The 19,021-nt window shown below is 39.6% G+C and overlaps 1 protein-coding gene across 2 annotated transcripts in view; it reads right to left on the minus strand.

Moving 5' to 3' along the window:
* Positions 1–19,021, minus strand: part of CDH11 (cadherin 11) — a 150,099-nt gene that overhangs the window by 19,366 nt on the left and 111,712 nt on the right. For both annotated transcript variants that reach the window (XM_061138650.1, XM_061138651.1), the window contains exons 7-11: positions 16,196–16,383; positions 8,922–9,175; positions 2,321–2,457; positions 1,165–1,298; positions 818–935 (exon numbers count right to left, since the gene is read on the minus strand). In XM_061138650.1, the coding sequence (XP_060994633.1) occupies positions 818–935; positions 1,165–1,298; positions 2,321–2,457; positions 8,922–9,175; positions 16,196–16,383 (831 nt within the window). The remainder of the gene's footprint in view (positions 1–817; positions 936–1,164; positions 1,299–2,320; positions 2,458–8,921; positions 9,176–16,195; positions 16,384–19,021) is intronic.

Consider the following 19,021-nt stretch of genomic DNA (forward strand, 5'->3'; position numbering starts at 1 on the left):
GTGAAGAAGGACCACCTTTTTCTCCTATATTGAATCATGGCATTTGTCTTCCTGTTTTTACAGACTTGCATTGTCACAGGCTTATAGGAGCAGGTGCAGACCAAAATAGTCTGGCCAGGGGTCAAGAAACTTATTTTTTGATCTTGGCTGTGCTGCCAGCTTTGTCTAGGGACTGAACTGTTTGGGCCTACACAACAACAACGAAAAACAACTACTGCAAATGATTTGCAAGTCTAGAATCTCCTTGACTAATGAAATAAGAAGTAGAAATCCCATCAAATTTTGCCATGTTGACAGCAGAGAGACTAATGCCCTTCAGGTAATAATTCTACAACCACCTTTAGGTATCAAGCTCTGTACCCAACCACACTACAATAAAACTGTGCTGGAAAGGGAGAGACAGCTGAAAGATTACATTGCCTTACAAAGCTGAACTAATCCCTTTTAATGCTTTTCTTGATATCAATATTCATAAAGCCATACTGTCCCCTAAGGGTTTATCAACCTCTTAAAAAAAATAAATGAAGTTGTTTGCATATTGACCCTGTAAGGGTCCCTATTTGGTTTCCCCAGCACTTCATGAATATCAAAGCCAACAACAACAACAACAAAACCAGGGAAATAAAAATAGACTCACTTATTCCTATGCACCAAATGAGCCCACGTCTCAAAATAAAGGTGGCATTATTATTTCTTGTTTGTTCTTCAACAGAAAGGCATTATTAAGATTAGGGGGGAAATACTTGTGCTCTGCAATACAAAAGCCATTTGTTTTCCATTTCTACTTCTCTGAACGCACAGGAACCTTGGTACGAACCTCTGTTGTCTCTGACTGTGAAATTTGGATTGTGAATGATTTCAGGGGGTAGACTGAAGATAAATCTTGGTCCATTGGCTGTGTCATCCTTGTCATCTGCACTAATTGTAACAATTGGCTGAAAGAGAAAGGTGGCCCATAAATAAATCATGCTAACATTGACACATCATTTATTCAAAAATTCCTGGCTGGCTAAGAAGCCTGATTTTAATTAGAGAACTTAGCTCCTGAACTAAACCAGGGCTCTGAAGCCTTCTTGGGCAGTTGGGAAGTTTCTCCAAGGGATGCTCTCAAAAGCAAACTCTGGTTCTAAATGATTGCTCCTAGCCAGGGCAGGGCAGCATTACCTGGTTGGAATGTGGCTTGGTCTGGTCACTCTCACAGATGAAGCCTTCATAAGGGGCAGCAAACTTGGGAGCATTGTCATTAATGTCAAGGACCCTAATGGCCACAGGGACTTTGGCTTCCTGATGCCGGTTGTCTGAAAGGAGAGAATTCAGATGGTAAACGTGTACAAGGGAAGGATCTATGTTGGTCCAAGGTTCCTCCCGGCAAAGAGTGAGCTCCAGCTTCACTCAGGCCCTGCAGGCAAATGCACTGTTAGCACAAAAGTCACCTAAAACCCGAAGCATGCCAAGTCCAGTGTGAGGGTGATGTCCTAGAATAAAGGCCAACATTAGACTGGTAAGAAATAAACCACTTTTCCCTTTCTGCTGAGGTTTAATCCCAAATGCTTGTAGTGTAGTGTGGCTCCCGAGACTGTAGTCTACAACAGCAGTTCTCAAAGGAGGGTTCCCAGGACAGCATCAAACAATTTGGGAATTTGTTAGAAATGAAAATTCTCAAACCCAACCCAAGACCTGAGTTAGAGGCTCTGAGGGTGTGGTCCAGATTTGTTACAACAAGCCTGTCGTGATAATCCACTGCATGATCAAGTGTGAGAATCTCTGGTCCTTGACTCTTTGCAACCCCATGAACTGTAGCCGCCAGGCTCCTTGTTCATGGAATTCTCAGGAAAGAATACTGGAGTGGGTTGCCATTCCCTTTTCCAGGGAATCTACCCGACCCAGGGACCGAACCTGGGTCTCCTGCACGGAAGACAGATTCTTTACAATCTGAGCCACCAGGGAAGCCCCTTATAGGTAAACAAAAACCCATAAATAAATCTTGGCTCTAAGGATTCTGCTGCTCTGGGTTTAAACAAAACTGAGGATAAAGTGGGGAATCTTTCAGTGGTGGTGAAGTGTTTCAAGCTGCAACAGGCTATCAGCTCATGTGCCAAGCCTGTATCCAGTTCTGCCAAAGAAAATGAAAACAACTCCATTTGCTTATATGTCTTTCTAGATAGATGACCAAAAATAAATTTTAAAGATTGAAAAATATGTTTAAGACTAAAAAAAAAAAATTGTTCTATCTCAGCTATCTGTTTTTTTCCAGAATATAGACAGTCTGAAGGAATAATATTTGGCAAAGTAGAATCAAAACCCTTAGGATAATACTTACGGATTTCTGCTGCAAAAACTGAGATGTTGAGCCAGGCAGTTTCTTCTCTATCCAAAGGTTTTGTAGTTTTAATAAAACCATCCTCTGGATTAATAGTGAAAAACCTGTCCAGGTCAGTGTGACGATCGATTGAATACCTAAGCAGAAAGCAAATGAAGCAATTAGACTGAGACATTCCAAGCAGCTTAATATTGGAATATTTTCTCCATGCTATATTTAAAGCAACTTTTTCAATGACTTGCTTGAGCTAGATTTTCTTTTTAATCAAATTTACTTTTCAAACTCCGTACATGAATCTTTTATAGAAATCATTTTGCCACATTGAAATTCTTTATTCAGGACAATGAATGAAAGAGCTGTTTAGCATATTTGATTGAGAAACAGAATAACATGCTGCATATTTGATTGAGAAATGGAATAACAGGCTGCATATTTCTTCATATTTACTACAATCATCCACCATCTGAATATTTATGAACTTGCATTTGGGAAGCGGGTTTACCTTGCTCCCAAACTACTCAGATAGTCACAAGTGTATGGAACTTTTGCCAGATTTCTGCATATGAAATATTAAATACTCTTAAGTTTACCTAAAGTTATCATCAAAGATCATTCACAGTCCAGAAAAAAATCAGTTTTCTTCATACTTAAAAGAAAGTGATAACTACAGTTTGAGTAAATTTATTCAATGTAATTGGTTTTAGCGGTTCTCAGGTAGCCTGGTTCTGAATTCCATTGTGAAATATGTAAAGCAGCCTTGGCCATTCATTTGTAGAGCATTCTCCCCACACTTTAATGACCCCCTGCTAAGCCTAACACCGTAGTTGGAAGGTTTCAGCTACTCCTGTCCACTAGAAAATTTGCTTTTTTCTAAAAAAAGACTGAGTAATTTCTAGAATATTACAGGACAAGGTGAGGAAGAATATGGGTCAAGAGAAATGGTCTTTACTGAGGTGTAGTAAGGTCAAATAACTTGCCCAGGATAATGTACTAGAGACATGGCTCTAATAAGTGTTGACAGTTGTCCATTGGTTTCCATGAGGGACTGGATCCAGGATCCCTGAGGATACTAAAACCCATGGATGCTCAAGTCTCTTATATAAAATGGTGTAGTATTTTCATATAACTTACACATATCCTCCTGTACACTTTCAATTATCTCTAGATTATTAAAATACTTAATGTAATGTAAATGTTATGTAAATAGTTGGTGGTGTTCCACAAATTCAAGTTATGCTTTTTGGAACTTTCTGGACTTTTTTCCCCCAAAATATTTTGGACCTGCAGTTGGTTGACTCCATCAATATGGAACCCATCAATGCAGAATCCATGGCTAGAGATGGCCAGCTGCACATATGTCTAAAGGCATTCACTGAGAGCCATAAACCAAAGAATATTAGAGATGGCAAAGACCCTGGGTGTCACAGAGTTTAATCTCTTTAATTTACAAATGATGGGGTTTGCAAATGATCTATCTCCTGGTTTCTGGGGAGCCAGTATTAGAACCCGGATCTTCCAGTTAGAGATCATGTTCTTTCCAACAAAGAGGAAATAAGTATGGTGCAGCACTTCATAAAGTATAAAACATGAGCTCATCCATGACACCATTGACTTCACAGCTCCCTATGGGAATGGAATGATGAGTCCCCTTCCCCAGTGATAAAACGGAAGATAAACTATCACACACCTCATAAATGTCAGTAGAGGCTCAGTGATTGAGCTGACTGAACCCTAAGCAGAGCTCTAGGTGAAAAAAAGAGAAAAAAATAATAGAATATATTTTCCCTGACACCAGGGAGTTTACTATCTACTTGACATGATAAGACAGGCTCATGAGAAGAAAGATAATTAACAAAAGTGTTATTCCATACAGTGGAGCATGTGGATTTTGGTTTTATAAAGTCCTAGGTACAAGTTCATGTCCCACTGTATATATATCAAGTGATACTGGAGAAGCCACTTAAGTTCTTTAAATCTCAGCTTACTTATCACTTAAACTAGATATTAATAGTACCCAGCTTTAAGGTATTCAGTGAGAATGACATGAAATAATAGATGTTGAAGATGTACAACCTACTGCCTCACATATAGCAAACAGAACAGCAAATATAGCTGCTATGATTTTTGCTGTTGTCACTGCTATCACACACTGGATAGATCATGGAAGTTCTCAAATGTCAGTCTACAGAGTATGATTTTCATCCTATAGCCAGTGAAAAAATCATGAAGGGCTTTCGATCAGAGGACAAACAGACTGAATCAGACCATCAGGATGATGAATACGATAGGGTGGGCAAGGTAGTCTGAGCTAGTGAGAGTGGGGGAAGGAGCAGAGGAAACTTAAGGAGTTGATGTAGTTTTTAAGGAATATGAGGTGATAAGAGAGTTAGATGTAGGAGTGACAGAGGGAATGAAAGACCATGTGATAAAGACAGAACCAGCAGGATTCAGTTGATATTTGGAGGTCTGTGGGAAGCTGGAAGAGTCCTAGAGAATTTTTAGCATGGGTGTCAGAGAGGGAGGCATTGGGAAATACAAAAACAAAGTCAACTTAGCAGGAAGGAGAGACTGAAATTCTACTAGGGCTATGCTGCTATGCCAGGAGAGAAAAGATTCAAGTCTATCATAGGTTTCACAAAGTCAGGAGTAGAGCTCATCATCTTCTTCTTCTTTTTAAAGTATGTCACAAGAAGTATAGGCTCAAATATATCTTTCTAATGAATGAGTGAGGAAAGGAAAAAGGAAGTGGGTAAAAATGCACAGCAGATAGCAGAAAAAGTACAGAATTAGAGTCAGGGAGAAAGATCAGTCTAGAGGCAGAAAATCTGGAGCATTAACTCAATTTAAACAGCAGAATGGAATGAAACTGTAAATAAGTGGACACAGGGAGAAAGAAAATCTGAGGCCAAAGGTTGAGTCTCAGGGAGTCCCCAGTGCCTGGGCTGGGATGGAAAACTAGCAAAGACACCATGTATGTCTGAGGCATGAAGAGGTTACTGGCAATGAAGCTAAGAGGAAACAATATTTCAGGAAGGCAATGGTGAAGAAAGGGTCTCTAATGCTACAGAGTCTGAGAAGAAAGATTTGCAAAAACTTCCAAACAGCTAAGAGTTTGGGTGACACTATAAGGCCCTACCTGTATGTCCAAGGATACAAATTCCCTTAAAGGTGAAGATAAGCACTCAGGAAAGTAGGTAGTCTGGCTAGAAAGCTTACTGAATAAAAAACTTTAAATGTTTTTCTATGAATTGTTTGGTAGTTCTAAGAACTAGGACCTGAGTGGGTGAGGGAAGTTGGTTCAAGGGCAGTAATGAGCATCTTTGGATAATTATAGACATGAAAAATGCCTTCACACACAAAATTGCTTCCATTGAAAATATGACCCAAATAACCAATCACAGATGTGGATCCCTGGAAATAATGAGGTGCCAAGGAAATGAGTGGTTGTTCCATGTGTTTTTACGTCACCACTTTTAAAACGCTGCTAATGTACCTCAAAATTCTAGGGCAAAGCTAATTCATTTAAAATTAACACCATGAAAATTTTTGAGTAGTTTAAAGGTGCTATCAAGCTCCTCAGTCGTAATGTATCTTCTTGCATACAGAGCACAGTACTCAAACTTTCCTGGGAAATCTTTCCATTAGTGCCTGCTCAGCCAGAGTAAACCACCCAAGGCAGATCCGGCTTAAAATCCAGTCTCCAATACTGACTGGTCATGTAACTTTGAGTAATTCACGCCAGCACTTTGAGCTCCAGTATTTCCATTTAATGGATCCTAAAGTGATCACTGTCTCAAGGTTGTCTGAGGATTAACTTATATAATTTAGTGCAGGGTTATCTGGAGCCAAGAAGATTGTCTTCCTTTCTCCCCAGAGGGGCAATGGTCAAAGACCTAAAGGCAACTGAACAACACTTACATTTGGGACTTCCTTCTGCCCCGTCAGCAATGTTTTTGGTATAAACACAAAAACTCCACTATCCATGATATTTTTTTTTCATATTCAGATATACTTACTTTTCTTCCCAGCTTTATTGAGGTATGATTAATAATAAAAAAAATCATCTGTATTTAATGTCTAACAACATGATGTTTCAAAATAAGTATACCTTGTGTAATGATTACCATGGTCAAACTAATTAACATATTCATTGCCTCCTCTCATAGTTACCATTCGTGTGTGTGTCTGTGTGTGTGTTTGTGTGTGGGGGTGGGGGCAAGAACACTTAAGATCTACTCTCTTTGTAAATGTCAAGTCCACAATACATTATTATTAACTAGAGTTACCATGCTGGTCAATATCCCCCCCATTTCCCCTACTCTCTAGATCCTGGCAACCACTGTTCTCCTCTCTATCAGTTAGACTTTTTTAGATTGCACATAGGAGTAACATGCTCTATATGTCTTTCTGAGTCCAGCTTATTTCATTTAGCAGTTGTTGTTGTTTAGTTGATAAATTGTGTTCAGTTCTTTGCTAACCCATGGACTGAAGCAGGCCAGGATTCCCTATCCTTCACTAACTCCTGGAGTTTGCTCACACGCATGTCCATTGAGTTAGTGATGCTATCTAACCATCTCATCCTCTGCCGCCTTCTCCTTTTGCCTTCCATCTTTCCCAGAATCAGGGTCTTTTCCAGTGAGTCATTTATTCACATCAGATGGCCAAATTATTGGAGCTTCAGCTTCAGCATCAGTCCTTCCAATGAATATTCAGGGTTGATTTCCTTTAGGATTGACTGGTTTGATCTTGCTGTCCAAGGGATTCTCAAGACTTCTCTGGCACCACAAGTAGAAAGCATCAATTCTTCAGCATTCAGCCTTCTTTACGGTCCTGCTCTCACATCCATACATGACTACTGGAAAAATCATAGCTTTGACTATATAGACCTTTATCACTTAGCATAGTATTCATCATTTAGCATTGTATCCTCCAAATACACATATGTTATCACCATTGGCAGAATTTTCTTTCTTCAGGCTAAATAATATTCTATTACATAGATATATCATGATTTCTTTGTCCATTCATCTGTCAATGGAAATTTAGACTACTTCCATAGCTTGTCTATCGTGAATAACACTGCAGTGAACATGGGAGTTCAGATACCTGTTCAAGATACAGCTGTTATGGAAAGCAGTATAGAGGTTTCTCAAAATGCAGATGGTGGCTTGTTCTGCAGACTGTAACTTATCAACCTGTGACCTAGACAGACATATCCCTGGCCCTCTTTGAGTATGCCAACGGCAACACCATGTAAGCTGTCACTGTGATGCAGCATGGTAACAGCTGTGAGGTAGAAGCTGCATCCAGTCTATCTCAGGGTCCCTGGGAGAACTCCTAGAGGACATGGCACCTAAATGCAGGTGGGAAAAATGAGTACCATGTTGCAGGCTGGAAAGGACAAGGGAGAGAGCTCCCACCAGAAGGAAGAATATACAAAGGCCAGGAACTAGAAAAGGACAGGAAATGGCCTAGTCTAGCTGCAACTGAGAGTCTGGTGAGAAGGGAGAGGAAGAAAGCAGAGAGACCAGCAGTGGCTGAGGGGTGGGGGTGGGGAGGGGCCTGAAGAAAAACTTAAGCCGAGTGAGAGACTTGAGATTATTTTGGACTATGAGACAATGAGAAACAATTTGATCGTTGACTTTTTTGTTGTTGTTGTTTAACTGAAGCATGATATGATGTTTGGATCAGTCTTGCTACAGGATGATGGAAAGGTAGGTGGTAGTCTGGGGGTAGGAAGACCATGAGGAGGCAGAGGAAGGAATCTAAGCAAGAACATAATTCGGGGAGTGGCCACGGACAGATAAACACCTGCTAGAATCCAGGGCAGGTTTCAGACAACTTTCCATTCCTGCCCTATATAGACATGCCTTGACTGTTTGACTCAAGCTTCCTTCTGGTCAGCTTCTTTCTCATCACCGTCTCATCTTCATCATCAGCCTCACTGGTTATTAGCTCAGGTTAGGGAGACAGGGAAGGCAGGGTTCCATTTTCTAGTTTTCTTTTCTAAGTCACAAAAATTTATTCATGATAAGAAAAGCACTCTAAATTTGAGGGTCACTTTATTTTCTCTTCAAAGTATTCAGCAGTTAGATAGACAGGGCTTGCTTTCTGAGCCCCCTGATCACTCTCTGGGTTCTTTGGTTAAGTCACTTTGTCCTGCAGAACCCCGTTTTTGTCTCAGCTTAAGGGATAATAATTCCTATAAAATAATATTGAGAGAATAAATTAGTTGATGTATCTGATTCCCCTTAGTGAAGTAACTGGAGCATAGAAAGGTATCCAATAAATTAGAATTACAGTTATTATTTCACAACCATCATTTATACTTCACCACAGTTCTCTGAGACAGCTGGGTGAAGATAAAGGTTATATCACCTAGTATAACCAGGAAATCTGCTCCAGAAATTATGGAGCTTGAATGAGCCTATCCAAATAACTGGAGTAGAATTTTCATGTCTCCTAAGTCTTCATCTTGTTTACATTGAATGATATCTTGGACCCTTCTTGAAACTGAAGGATGTGGTTCCTGTAGGGCTTTCCTAAAACCTTTTACCTCTAGAATTCCCCATCCAGACTTTAAAAATAAGTTTCTCTGTACCTTATCGGGCTGTTGGCAGCATCAGGGTCTTTGGCATGCACTCTCCCCACCACAGTGCCAGGGGCTGCATTTTCTTGCACTTCATGGATGTAACTTGGGGCCAAGAACATAGGGGGCTCGTCGGCATCTTCGACTGCAATCTTGACTGTCACGGTGTCCTTGAAAGGCCCGTTGCTGATGAACTTCGGGTCAATGTGCACATTGGCTGCCTCTACCTTCAAGTTGTATGCTCTTTTGATTTCAAAGTCTACAGGCTGGCAAAAAAGAAGAGAAGATTGACAACCAATTCCTTGAAAGAATAATGGAAAAGAAAGACCTGATTGTTTTTATAGGGCAGCGTGAATAGTTGTTCAAAGAGAGAAAATCAGTGTCTATTCAATATCCAATTACCTGAGCCATTTGGTCAGAAAATCAGACAAATCAATTGTTAAAACTTGGAATGTGTTTAATGGGTAATTCAAGGAGCATGGCAGACTCAGAAGGACCCCGTCATCTAAAATGAGCCACATTCTCTGAACACACTAAGGCTTCCCGATTCTGTCACTAAAATCACTTAAGGAAAGGAATTAAAACATTGCAAAAATAAATGTTATAGCCCATTCTGAAAAGTACTAAGAATCTTGGTAATAAAAATACTCAATGAATTTTAGTCAGAGAAAAAAGTGATGTCTTGTTAGATGACTCTCCCCTCTACCCATACACACTCTGGCTTAATCATATTAACAGTCTCATTTTTAAACTTTCTGACCACAGAGCATTTCTCAAAGTCAAGAAATCTTACCAGCAGTGGTCCATAATCTGACTTAATGTGGTTTATGGGTATTTGAGTGGGTGGGTTTTTTGAATGACATTATCCTAATTATTGATACTGTTATCCCTTTTCCAATTCTTCCATTCCCAAACATAGCAAGGACATCTCAGTACTAATTCTTACCTGTTATGCTTCCTAATCTCCCTTTTGAAAGACTATGATAGAACTCACTAGCTAGAATGGAATGACATTACTTTGTTTGGACTGAATTCATTTTTAGGTTACTTCCTATTTATGGCAAGTGATATAGAACAGTGTGAGTACTTCCTAGTTAAAAGAATGTATATTTGTACAAAATTCAATTGAAAGAAAAACAATTATAAATAATATAGATTTTACACAGATGTGAAAAAAATGAAGTAACATTTGAATGGCTGTCATTATTAAGAAACTGATGGTAAGCACTCCCACATTCTGAAGGAGGGGCGGTTCTGTGAATCAGTCGGCAACGGGTGAAAAGTAAAATCACAGAGGAGAAACAAGCCTTCCTGCCCGGAAACAGAACTTTCTAATTAGCACTCTGGATGATTCTGAACTCCCAAATGTTTGCAAAGAGTTGGGTCTTTTAAGGCTAGCATCTGCCTGCCATGTTGCTGTCATCTGCCTGGTATTATTTTGAATGGGCATATAATCATAGGGCTTAGTCCTAACCTAATTCTACAGAATTCTAACTGAGGATGGTTCCAGTTTCAGGAAGGTTAAAAGCATTCAACACCCTTGACACTTTTCTCCCCAGATTCAGAGAACACTCCCTTTTCTTGAAGCAAAATCTGTCCCCAGCTGTTCCATGTTCTCCAGCAGTCTCTTTGTCCTTCACTGGGTTACTGAACAGCAGAAAGGAATGGTATTTATAGGCTGAAGGTGTGAGACTGCTGCAATTCCTCAAAAATCTCTGTGATTATCAGACAAAATGAAAAACATGAATACAATAGTTCTGAGACCAGGCAAGAAGAAATTTTCTTCTCCCAGATAATCTGTTGATTCACCTGGTAACAGAATGTTTTGAACTTGACTTAGGTACATGCCTAAGGACCCAGAGCACTGTTTCCACTGGAAAGCCTTGTTAATGTTAAGGTTGGTAGAGTATAGTTTGACTGGTACTCGCTGAATCTAGAGCAGAGCTCCCCGGGTCTTTGCAAATGCTTGTCTGGAACACCCTCTCTAGTTTGGTGAGACTTTACTGTCTTCTGGTGGTCATCCCAGGCTTATTAAATCCTCTCTGTCTCCCCCAGACAGATTAGTCTGGCACCTTAATTGCACATCTGCAGTCCCTTGTCCCCCACCCCTCCTGAGTGAGGAGCATCCCAAAGAACTCTACAGAGTTGTACTCATCTTTGCTACCCTCTGCCTCCCCAGCACCCAGGAATGACTATACCAAATGATAGCGCGCACCAATCACTGTGATCGAAAGGAAAGCAGACTTGATGGACGGACAACATTTAAGCATCTGCCTCTAATTTATTCCCTGCCTCCTTCCAAAAGAGATTTAAGGTAGTTTCCCTATCTATGTTATGAGTAGTTGAAATAAAGCTATATGAAGCTACATACTACATAAACCATAAAAATCTCAATATTCCCGGGTTTACTAATCCCACCTCTAAAAATCCTGCCTGAGGGATTAATTCAACGGAAAACCAAAACAAACAGTATTCAAAAATGCATGATGCTGTTTAGACATAACTGATTAGACATTAGATATCTAATCCTGGGAAACATACACACAAAACACCAAACCCAACTGTGAGATTTTATTAAGGAAATAATGGTCCATCAATAGGATGGGATGTTATGTAGTCATTAAAAATGATTATGTATATTATATAACAGCATGTAAAACGTTTATGATGTGCTATTAAGTTAACACATCTGATCACTCTATGACTGCAACTGTGTTAAATGTTACACGTCCACATCTATATATATGTGGACAGAGAACTTAAAGAAATAATCAGGCATGCATGCATGCGTGCTAAGTCACTTCAGTTGTGTCTGACTCTGTGACCCCACAGACTGTAGCCTACCAGGCTCCTCTGGCCAGGGGATTCTCCAGGCAAGAATACTGGAGTGGGTTTCCATTCCTCCTCCAGGGGATCTTCCCAACCCAGGATCGAACTCACGTCTCCTGCAGCTCCTGCATTGTACGCAGTCTGGTTCTTTTTAACCACTGAGCCACTAGGGAAGCCATAATCAGGCATAAAAGTGGCTTTATTAAAATTGCTATTTTAAAAACACTTAAAATGCCTTCTAATGCTGCTCTGTCACTGCTTTACAAGGAGTTTATTTGTTTGAAAGTGAATACCTCAGAGACCATGAAGAGATCTCTCAGTAATAACTGGGAATCTCACTCAGTCAAAGCTGTTGCAGCATCGGATTTTCCTAAGTCCACCAAGCCACCTACAGATCTCATTTTTACTTTGCACTGGTTCTTCTTCAGGTAGTCACACAGAGATCATCTCAACATCCCGAAGGCAGCTCCTCCATCTCCCTCTCTCTCTCTCACGCGCTTATAAGCCTGACACTCACTGTGTCTGACACAGGGTATTCAAGAAATATTTATTACTTTCTAAGCTATTCAGTACAAGAAAGTGAAAGTGTTAGTCACTCAGTCATGTCCAGCTCTTTGCGATCCTGTAGGCTGCAGCCCTTCAGGATTCTTTTGTGTCCATGAAATTCTCCAGGCAAGAATACTGGAGTGGGTAGCCTTTCCCTTCTCTAGTGGACCTTCCCAACATAGCCATTGAACCCGGGTCTCCTGCATTGCAGGCAGATTCTTTACTATCTAAACCGCCAGGGAAGCCCATTCAATACATGAATAACTCCTAAGTAACTCTTTTTTTTTTTTTTTGGTAACGTCTTTTTTTTTTTTCCATTTATTTTTATTAGTTGGAGGCTAATTACTTTACAATATTGTAGTGGTTTTTGTCATACATTGACATGAATCAGCCATGGATTTACATGTATTCCCCATCCCGATCCCCCCTTCCACCTCCCTCTCCATCCCATCCCTCTGGGTCTTCCCAGTGCACCAGGCCGGAGCACTTGTCTCATGCATCCAACCTGGGCTGGTGATCTGTCTCACCCTAGATAATATACATGTCTCGATGTTAACTCTTGAATTCTTTACATTTATTTCTTCTGCTTTCTTCCAGTCTTTGTAATTTCTCTCTTGAATTCCAGCAAGAATTTTTCAACTGGTCCAACTGTATCCATCTCAAAATCCTCAAGACTGAACTCACTCAAGTTTCTTAAATGTGTCCTGTTTTCATCAAGACCAGCCCTTCATGCACTTGTTTTCTCTGACCCTCCTCTCCTTATCCATTTGATAAATTCCTACTCACCTATGAAGACTTAGCTCTAGAACTGCTCCCTGTAAGCAGTCATCCATGACCCATATTCATAGAGACTATCATGCACTATCACAGTTGCTTCTCAACCAGGAAGTGATTTTGCTGTACCTCACCCCAGGGAGTACTGGGCTTTGTCTGGAGCTCTATTTTATCATCACAGCTGGTGGGGCTGGGTGTGCGCTTTCTGACATCAAGTAAGGGGAGATCAGGAATGTTGCTGAACACCATACAATGCACAGAACTGCCCCCTACAACAGAGAAGTCTCTGTCCTGAAATGTTAACAATCTCAAGGGTCAGAAACAACCCCTCTGTTTTAATTGTCTTTTTTGCTTAACTGTCCTGTTAAATTCTGATCTCCCTGTGACCAGAACTCTGTTTCTTCCATTTTAGATGTCCAGCCTCTCACAAAGGGCCTGCCTGACAAATAATAAAAACTCAATCACACTTGGTAGAAAAATAAGTTGAATGAATTAAGAAAAAAGTGGGAAAAAAAAAACTATATTAGAGAATATTTTTAAAAGGCACAAATAATTTCATGGGTCTCTCTATATCTTTTTATATTATTAAATAATATATAATGCTTCCTATAAGGATCCATCATTTTACTCTATTAAATTCACCTCTCAATATTTTTTTTCCTCCTGGACAGTTAGAACTTCATGCTATAAGTTTAAGCAAATGTTCTTTTACAAATGAAAGAATATCCTACTCTGTTTTCAACCTAAACATCAGTGCTTTATGGAAGATTATTCTCTTGCCTGAAATAAACACATTGAATTGGGGGGAAATGTGCAAATTAATCATATGCAGAGAGCTCATTTGCGATGTGTTAGTCCCATGGGGTGATTTAAATGTTTCAGATTTTAGAGACACAGTGTGTGTTTATACCCTGAATACACTGAAAACAGGTGACAACCTTAGCATAACCAACTACCCAATTACTTGAACAGCCAAGGATGTGGGCAGGAATCATTGATGTCACTGCTCGTATGTCAGTGTCAGACAGAAGGGATAGTCATATTAATTAACAAAGCAAGTTGACAGCTCTATGCTACAGGCCAATTCACACAGCTACTTTCCCAGAGGAGAAACCAGAGGGAGTGATTATCCCAGCCCCTTGTGGCTGGTGATTAGGCTTTGGTGACTATACCATTCATCATCACTAATGTTGATTTTTCCATATATCCAAAGTTTACCACAATTTCCATACTCTTTTATGACAGAGTCACTCCTACTTTCTTTTTCTTTGTGTCCCCTCATACTTCTCCCAAACCCAACAACACTGCTTTTGTATGTTGTGAAAACTGGGCTTCTGAGAACCATCTCTTCCTGCTCCCTTTACTAAAAGATTCCTCCCAGGAATCTCCCTCCCATCTCACCCTTGCCTCCTCTCCAGCAGCTGAACTCTTTATTGATTCTTGAAATTAATTTTTTCATCAGTGTTCCAGTCCAATCTTTCCCATCATACCAAGGAGCTTAATATTCAGGCTACAAAACCAAGTTGAAAATGAATGTTTGATTAAAACCAAGGTAATTCCATCATCCAATTCAGATTTGATACTCCATATACTTTAATGATGTAGAGGTATTGATTTCTCAAGTGGTACATTGGGGGCCGGGTAATCATTTTATTAGAATATCCACTGAAAGCCAATCAAATCTGGCTCTCTTTCATAAAACCTTTTTGGTCCAGCTATTTCCAAAATGCCTTAAGTGGGAAGATGTTCCAGGATACACTAATTTTGAATTTCATGTCTTTAAATTGCTAGCTGTGATTACAACAGGATTAAATTATTTAACCTGTCTGAGCCCCAGCCTCCTCCTAACTAAACTAAGGTATCATTGCCCACTGGGATACTACCATCTACTTTATATGATTTTCATCATATAAAACAAACAAAGGTTACTATGAGTCACAGGCTGTCTCTGGCCAATAGTTAGAATTGAGTAAATGTTAGATAAAAAAAAAACAAATCAAGAATAAATAATAAGCTCGTCTTTGTAGTGAATTAATCCCAGGAACACATTTTTAGCAACAATTTAGCTGACTATGAGGGAAGATCCATTATTTTTGTTTCTCAGGCTCAGTTCTGAGAGAAAATTGAGCAGAGGATTTGGTTCACATTTCATAGAAGGCCCAACAATGTAACAGACCTTGGATGTTTGAGATGGGAAAAGTTCTGGAGAACCTATATTAATAGACTCAGCTTGGCAGATCCAACAAGGAAACGCCATGCATGCTGAGGGCTGCTTCTCCAAAATATAGGTTTATCTAAACATCTTTCTTTCCTTCAGGAAACTGTGCCAAGTCATACAAGAACTAATCAGTAATCTCAGGGCAAGTATTATCACCCCCTCTCTTTCTTCCAGTTTTACTGATATATAATTGACATATAGCACTGTATGAGCTGAAGATATACAGTATAAAATCTGACTTTCACACATCATGAAATCATTACCACAGTAAGATTAGCGAACATTCATCATCTCATATAGATACAGAAGAAAAAGCAAAAATTTCTTTTTGATGAAAACTCTTAAGGATTTACTCACTGAACAACTTTCATATATAACATACAGCAGTATAAATTATATCCCTAATACTTATTCATCTTATATACAGGAGTTTTTCCCTTTTGACTGTGTTCATCCAACTTCACCTTTCCCCATCCTCCACCTCTGATAACCACACATCTGATCTCTTTGTCCATGAGTCTGTTTTTTGGTTTGTTTTTGAAGAATAATTGACTTACAGTACCATGCTAGTTCTTGGTGCACAACATAGTAAGTTGATATTTCTATACATTTCGAAATGGTAAATTGATTTTCATCTGTAACAATAGCAAGATATTACATTATTGTTGACTATAGTCCCTAAGTTGTATAAAAACTAACTATAAATCTCAGGTAGGCATCATCAGTGCCTTCTGCCAGCTCCCTCTGGAATATAGTTCTGTTATCTCCCAAAAACTCAAAGCTCAACTGCAAAGTCTGAGGTCCAGCCCTCAGTTGTCCATATTCTCAGTTTTTAGCCTTCAACTCTTTGTCTCCTGCAGTCTTGTCCTGGCAAAGCAGGCCACATTGCTGCCACATCGGATTCCTCACCCTAACTCACCTTTTTCAGTTTCACCACGCCCTCCTGTGTTTCATAGTCCGTTGTGATTTCAAACAATTCCATCCCATCTCCATCAACAATATTGTACGTAACTAAGCCATTTTCTCCAATGTCTGGATCTTTAGCCTTCACTCTTCCCACTTCCTCCCCTGGGACAGCTGCTTCTGACACAGACATCTGGTATACGCCTAGAAGAAGAAGATATCTATTTTTATTTTCCCTTTTATTTGGCAGCTGTAAGACTTTAGATTTCATTGAATCCCAATAAATTTCTCAAAGGGTTTGACACTGAGCTTCCTATTGATTGAAAACATGAAAAGAAGTGAATGGATGCGAGGAAGATCCCACACAGCTTGCTTGTCAAAGAAATGTTTTCTGTAAAGAATGATGAAATAATATCAGGGTCCAGGGTGGTAGGGTGGGGGTACCTGCCACATGTGAGAAAGGAAAACAATGCCCAGTTACATTTCCCATCAGGAACTGATGGAGGGCCATGTATATCTTCACACATTCAAAAAAAAAAAAATCAAAACCTCTTTTCACATCTTTGGAATGGCCCAGAGTTAATTCTAAGGCTCACATATGGCACTCGCAGGTGCCCAGAAAGAGAATGTCTTCTCTGTTTAAAAGCCTTCTCTAGCTCCATATTTATTTTAAAGTCAAATGCAAATCTTGTCCTTCAAGGTCATGACCCTTCCAGCTCTATATTTGACTCTCTTCTTATTTTACCTCCTTCACCATTTGATGAATGGATATCTTATATGGAAGCTTTCTCACAGTGTGACATTTCCACATAGATTTTTTAAATATGTATTGGGAACCTACGATATGCTGAGCACTGTCCTAGCCTTTGGAAACTCAGTAGTAAATTAGAGTCAGGATTCTCCCCTCATTCTACAGAGAAAAAATAATCAGATGTATACATACTCTGATATCACTGCTAAGAAGGAGAAAAATACAGTAAGGGACAAAGGATAATGAAAGAGTATAAGTGTGACTGTGTGTAAGTGTATGATGTGTGTGAGTGTGTTCGTGTGAGTGTATGTGAATATCTCCTGAAAGGACTGGGCCAGATAAATCATGTGAATATCTGGGGATAAAAGTACAAACAAAGCAAACAGCAAACTGCAAAAACCCTAAAGTGAAAACAGTGAATATATACAGAACAGTAAGACCACAGGTGTGACTGCAGCCTTCTGGTAGGAAATAAGTATAAACAGGCTGGGGCCTAACTGCACAAAGGGCATTGCAGGAGATGGAAAGGATGTCAGATTTTCTTTAAAAATGTGTAGGAAGTCACTGAAAGGTTTCATTAAAGAAATAAGATGAGATCATCTTAATTGTATCATCAGAATTAAAAAAATATTCTCTGTGAAACACTGTGGAGAAGCAAGGGTCAGAAAACCTGGCCTCTATCACTGCCAAACCTAGTGGTTTGGGACAAGCTACTTAAGCAATTTAAGCTTTAGTTTCTCCTTATGTGGATTTTATCAATTTTAATACTCTGTGTACATTTATCTATATTGTTTGGCTGTGACTGCTTTCAGCTCAGACCCATATTGAACTTAAACACACCGTGTCCTTCATGATAAAGGACAAATCAGAGAAGGGAGTCTCTGTATATAATTACCAATTTACATGAAGGTTTAGCAAAACTTGCTCTCAGGTAATTTTCTCTAAATCTCATTCAAGTCCACAGCTATAAAACTGGTTATCTTCACAGTAGTGATGTAACTTCACTCTATGCTTGTAGGTGAGCAAGGACATTAATCACCGCCTGCTAATAGCCCTGCATGGTCCTTTCCATCCAGCATACCAGGCGGTTTTAGAGTGTGGATAATGGAGCATGCAGTTTCTTAGAGTGCTCTATGAGGCTTAAGCTTATTGGGGATACTGAACCTTGTGCTTGACCAAGCAAAGTAATCTTCATCTCTCTGGGGACTTTATGAGAACTGGCTGTCACCCTGTAATCCTCTACCTTAATGTCTCCCTTCCAGAGACTGTTGTCTTTGAATTCCTTTGAGTGACCATGGTGCCTATCTGGGGCCATACTTGGTGGCCTTCCCTATTTTCTCACTTGTAAAAAGTGCCATTTCTCTGGCAATAAACTCATAGGCTCTACCAGCTAATCTAATAAAGAAGCTTTCATGGTGAACTCCCCATGATCTATCAGCACCAGCATCATTATGATTATATTGTACCTCTGTCTGTACCTACACTGTATACATAATCAGATTTGTGTTCAAAATCTAGCTTTGCTGTAATCTTTTAGGCAACTTACAGCACCTTCCATGGAACCTGGTTTTATCTGTGAAAGAGAGGCTCTCATAGAGATTTGCAATAGTAGTAACTGTTCATTGAAGGGGTTATAGTTGTTGTAATTATGATTATTAATAATGACCTTTCAAATATTTTTTTCTTTTATTTCCTGCTGCAATCCTATTAATTTTGCAGGACCATAATCACCTAGATAATAATAATGGCTAACCTTTGTTGACAGCCTATGCCAGATATCATTGTAAGATTCTACAGTAGCTCATTTAGTTCTAACAATATCCTACTAATTAAAATTTTTTTAAAAAAATATTTATCTGTCTATTTCCCTGTGTTGGGTCTTAGCTGTGGCATGCAGGATCTCGGCACATGGACTCTCTAGCTGTGGTTCGGGCTCAGTAGTTGCAGCACGTGGGCCCAGTTCCCCCAGAGCATGTAGGATCCTAGTGCCCCGACTAGGGATTGAACCTATGTCTCCTGCATTGCAAGATGAATTCTTAATCACTGGACCACCAGGAGAGTCCCAACATCCTATTAACTGAGTCTTATGGA

The sequence above is a fragment of the Dama dama genome, chromosome 4 (genome assembly GCF_033118175.1).
Source record: "Dama dama isolate Ldn47 chromosome 4, ASM3311817v1, whole genome shotgun sequence".
Classification (NCBI taxonomy): Eukaryota; Metazoa; Chordata; class Mammalia; order Artiodactyla; family Cervidae; genus Dama; species Dama dama.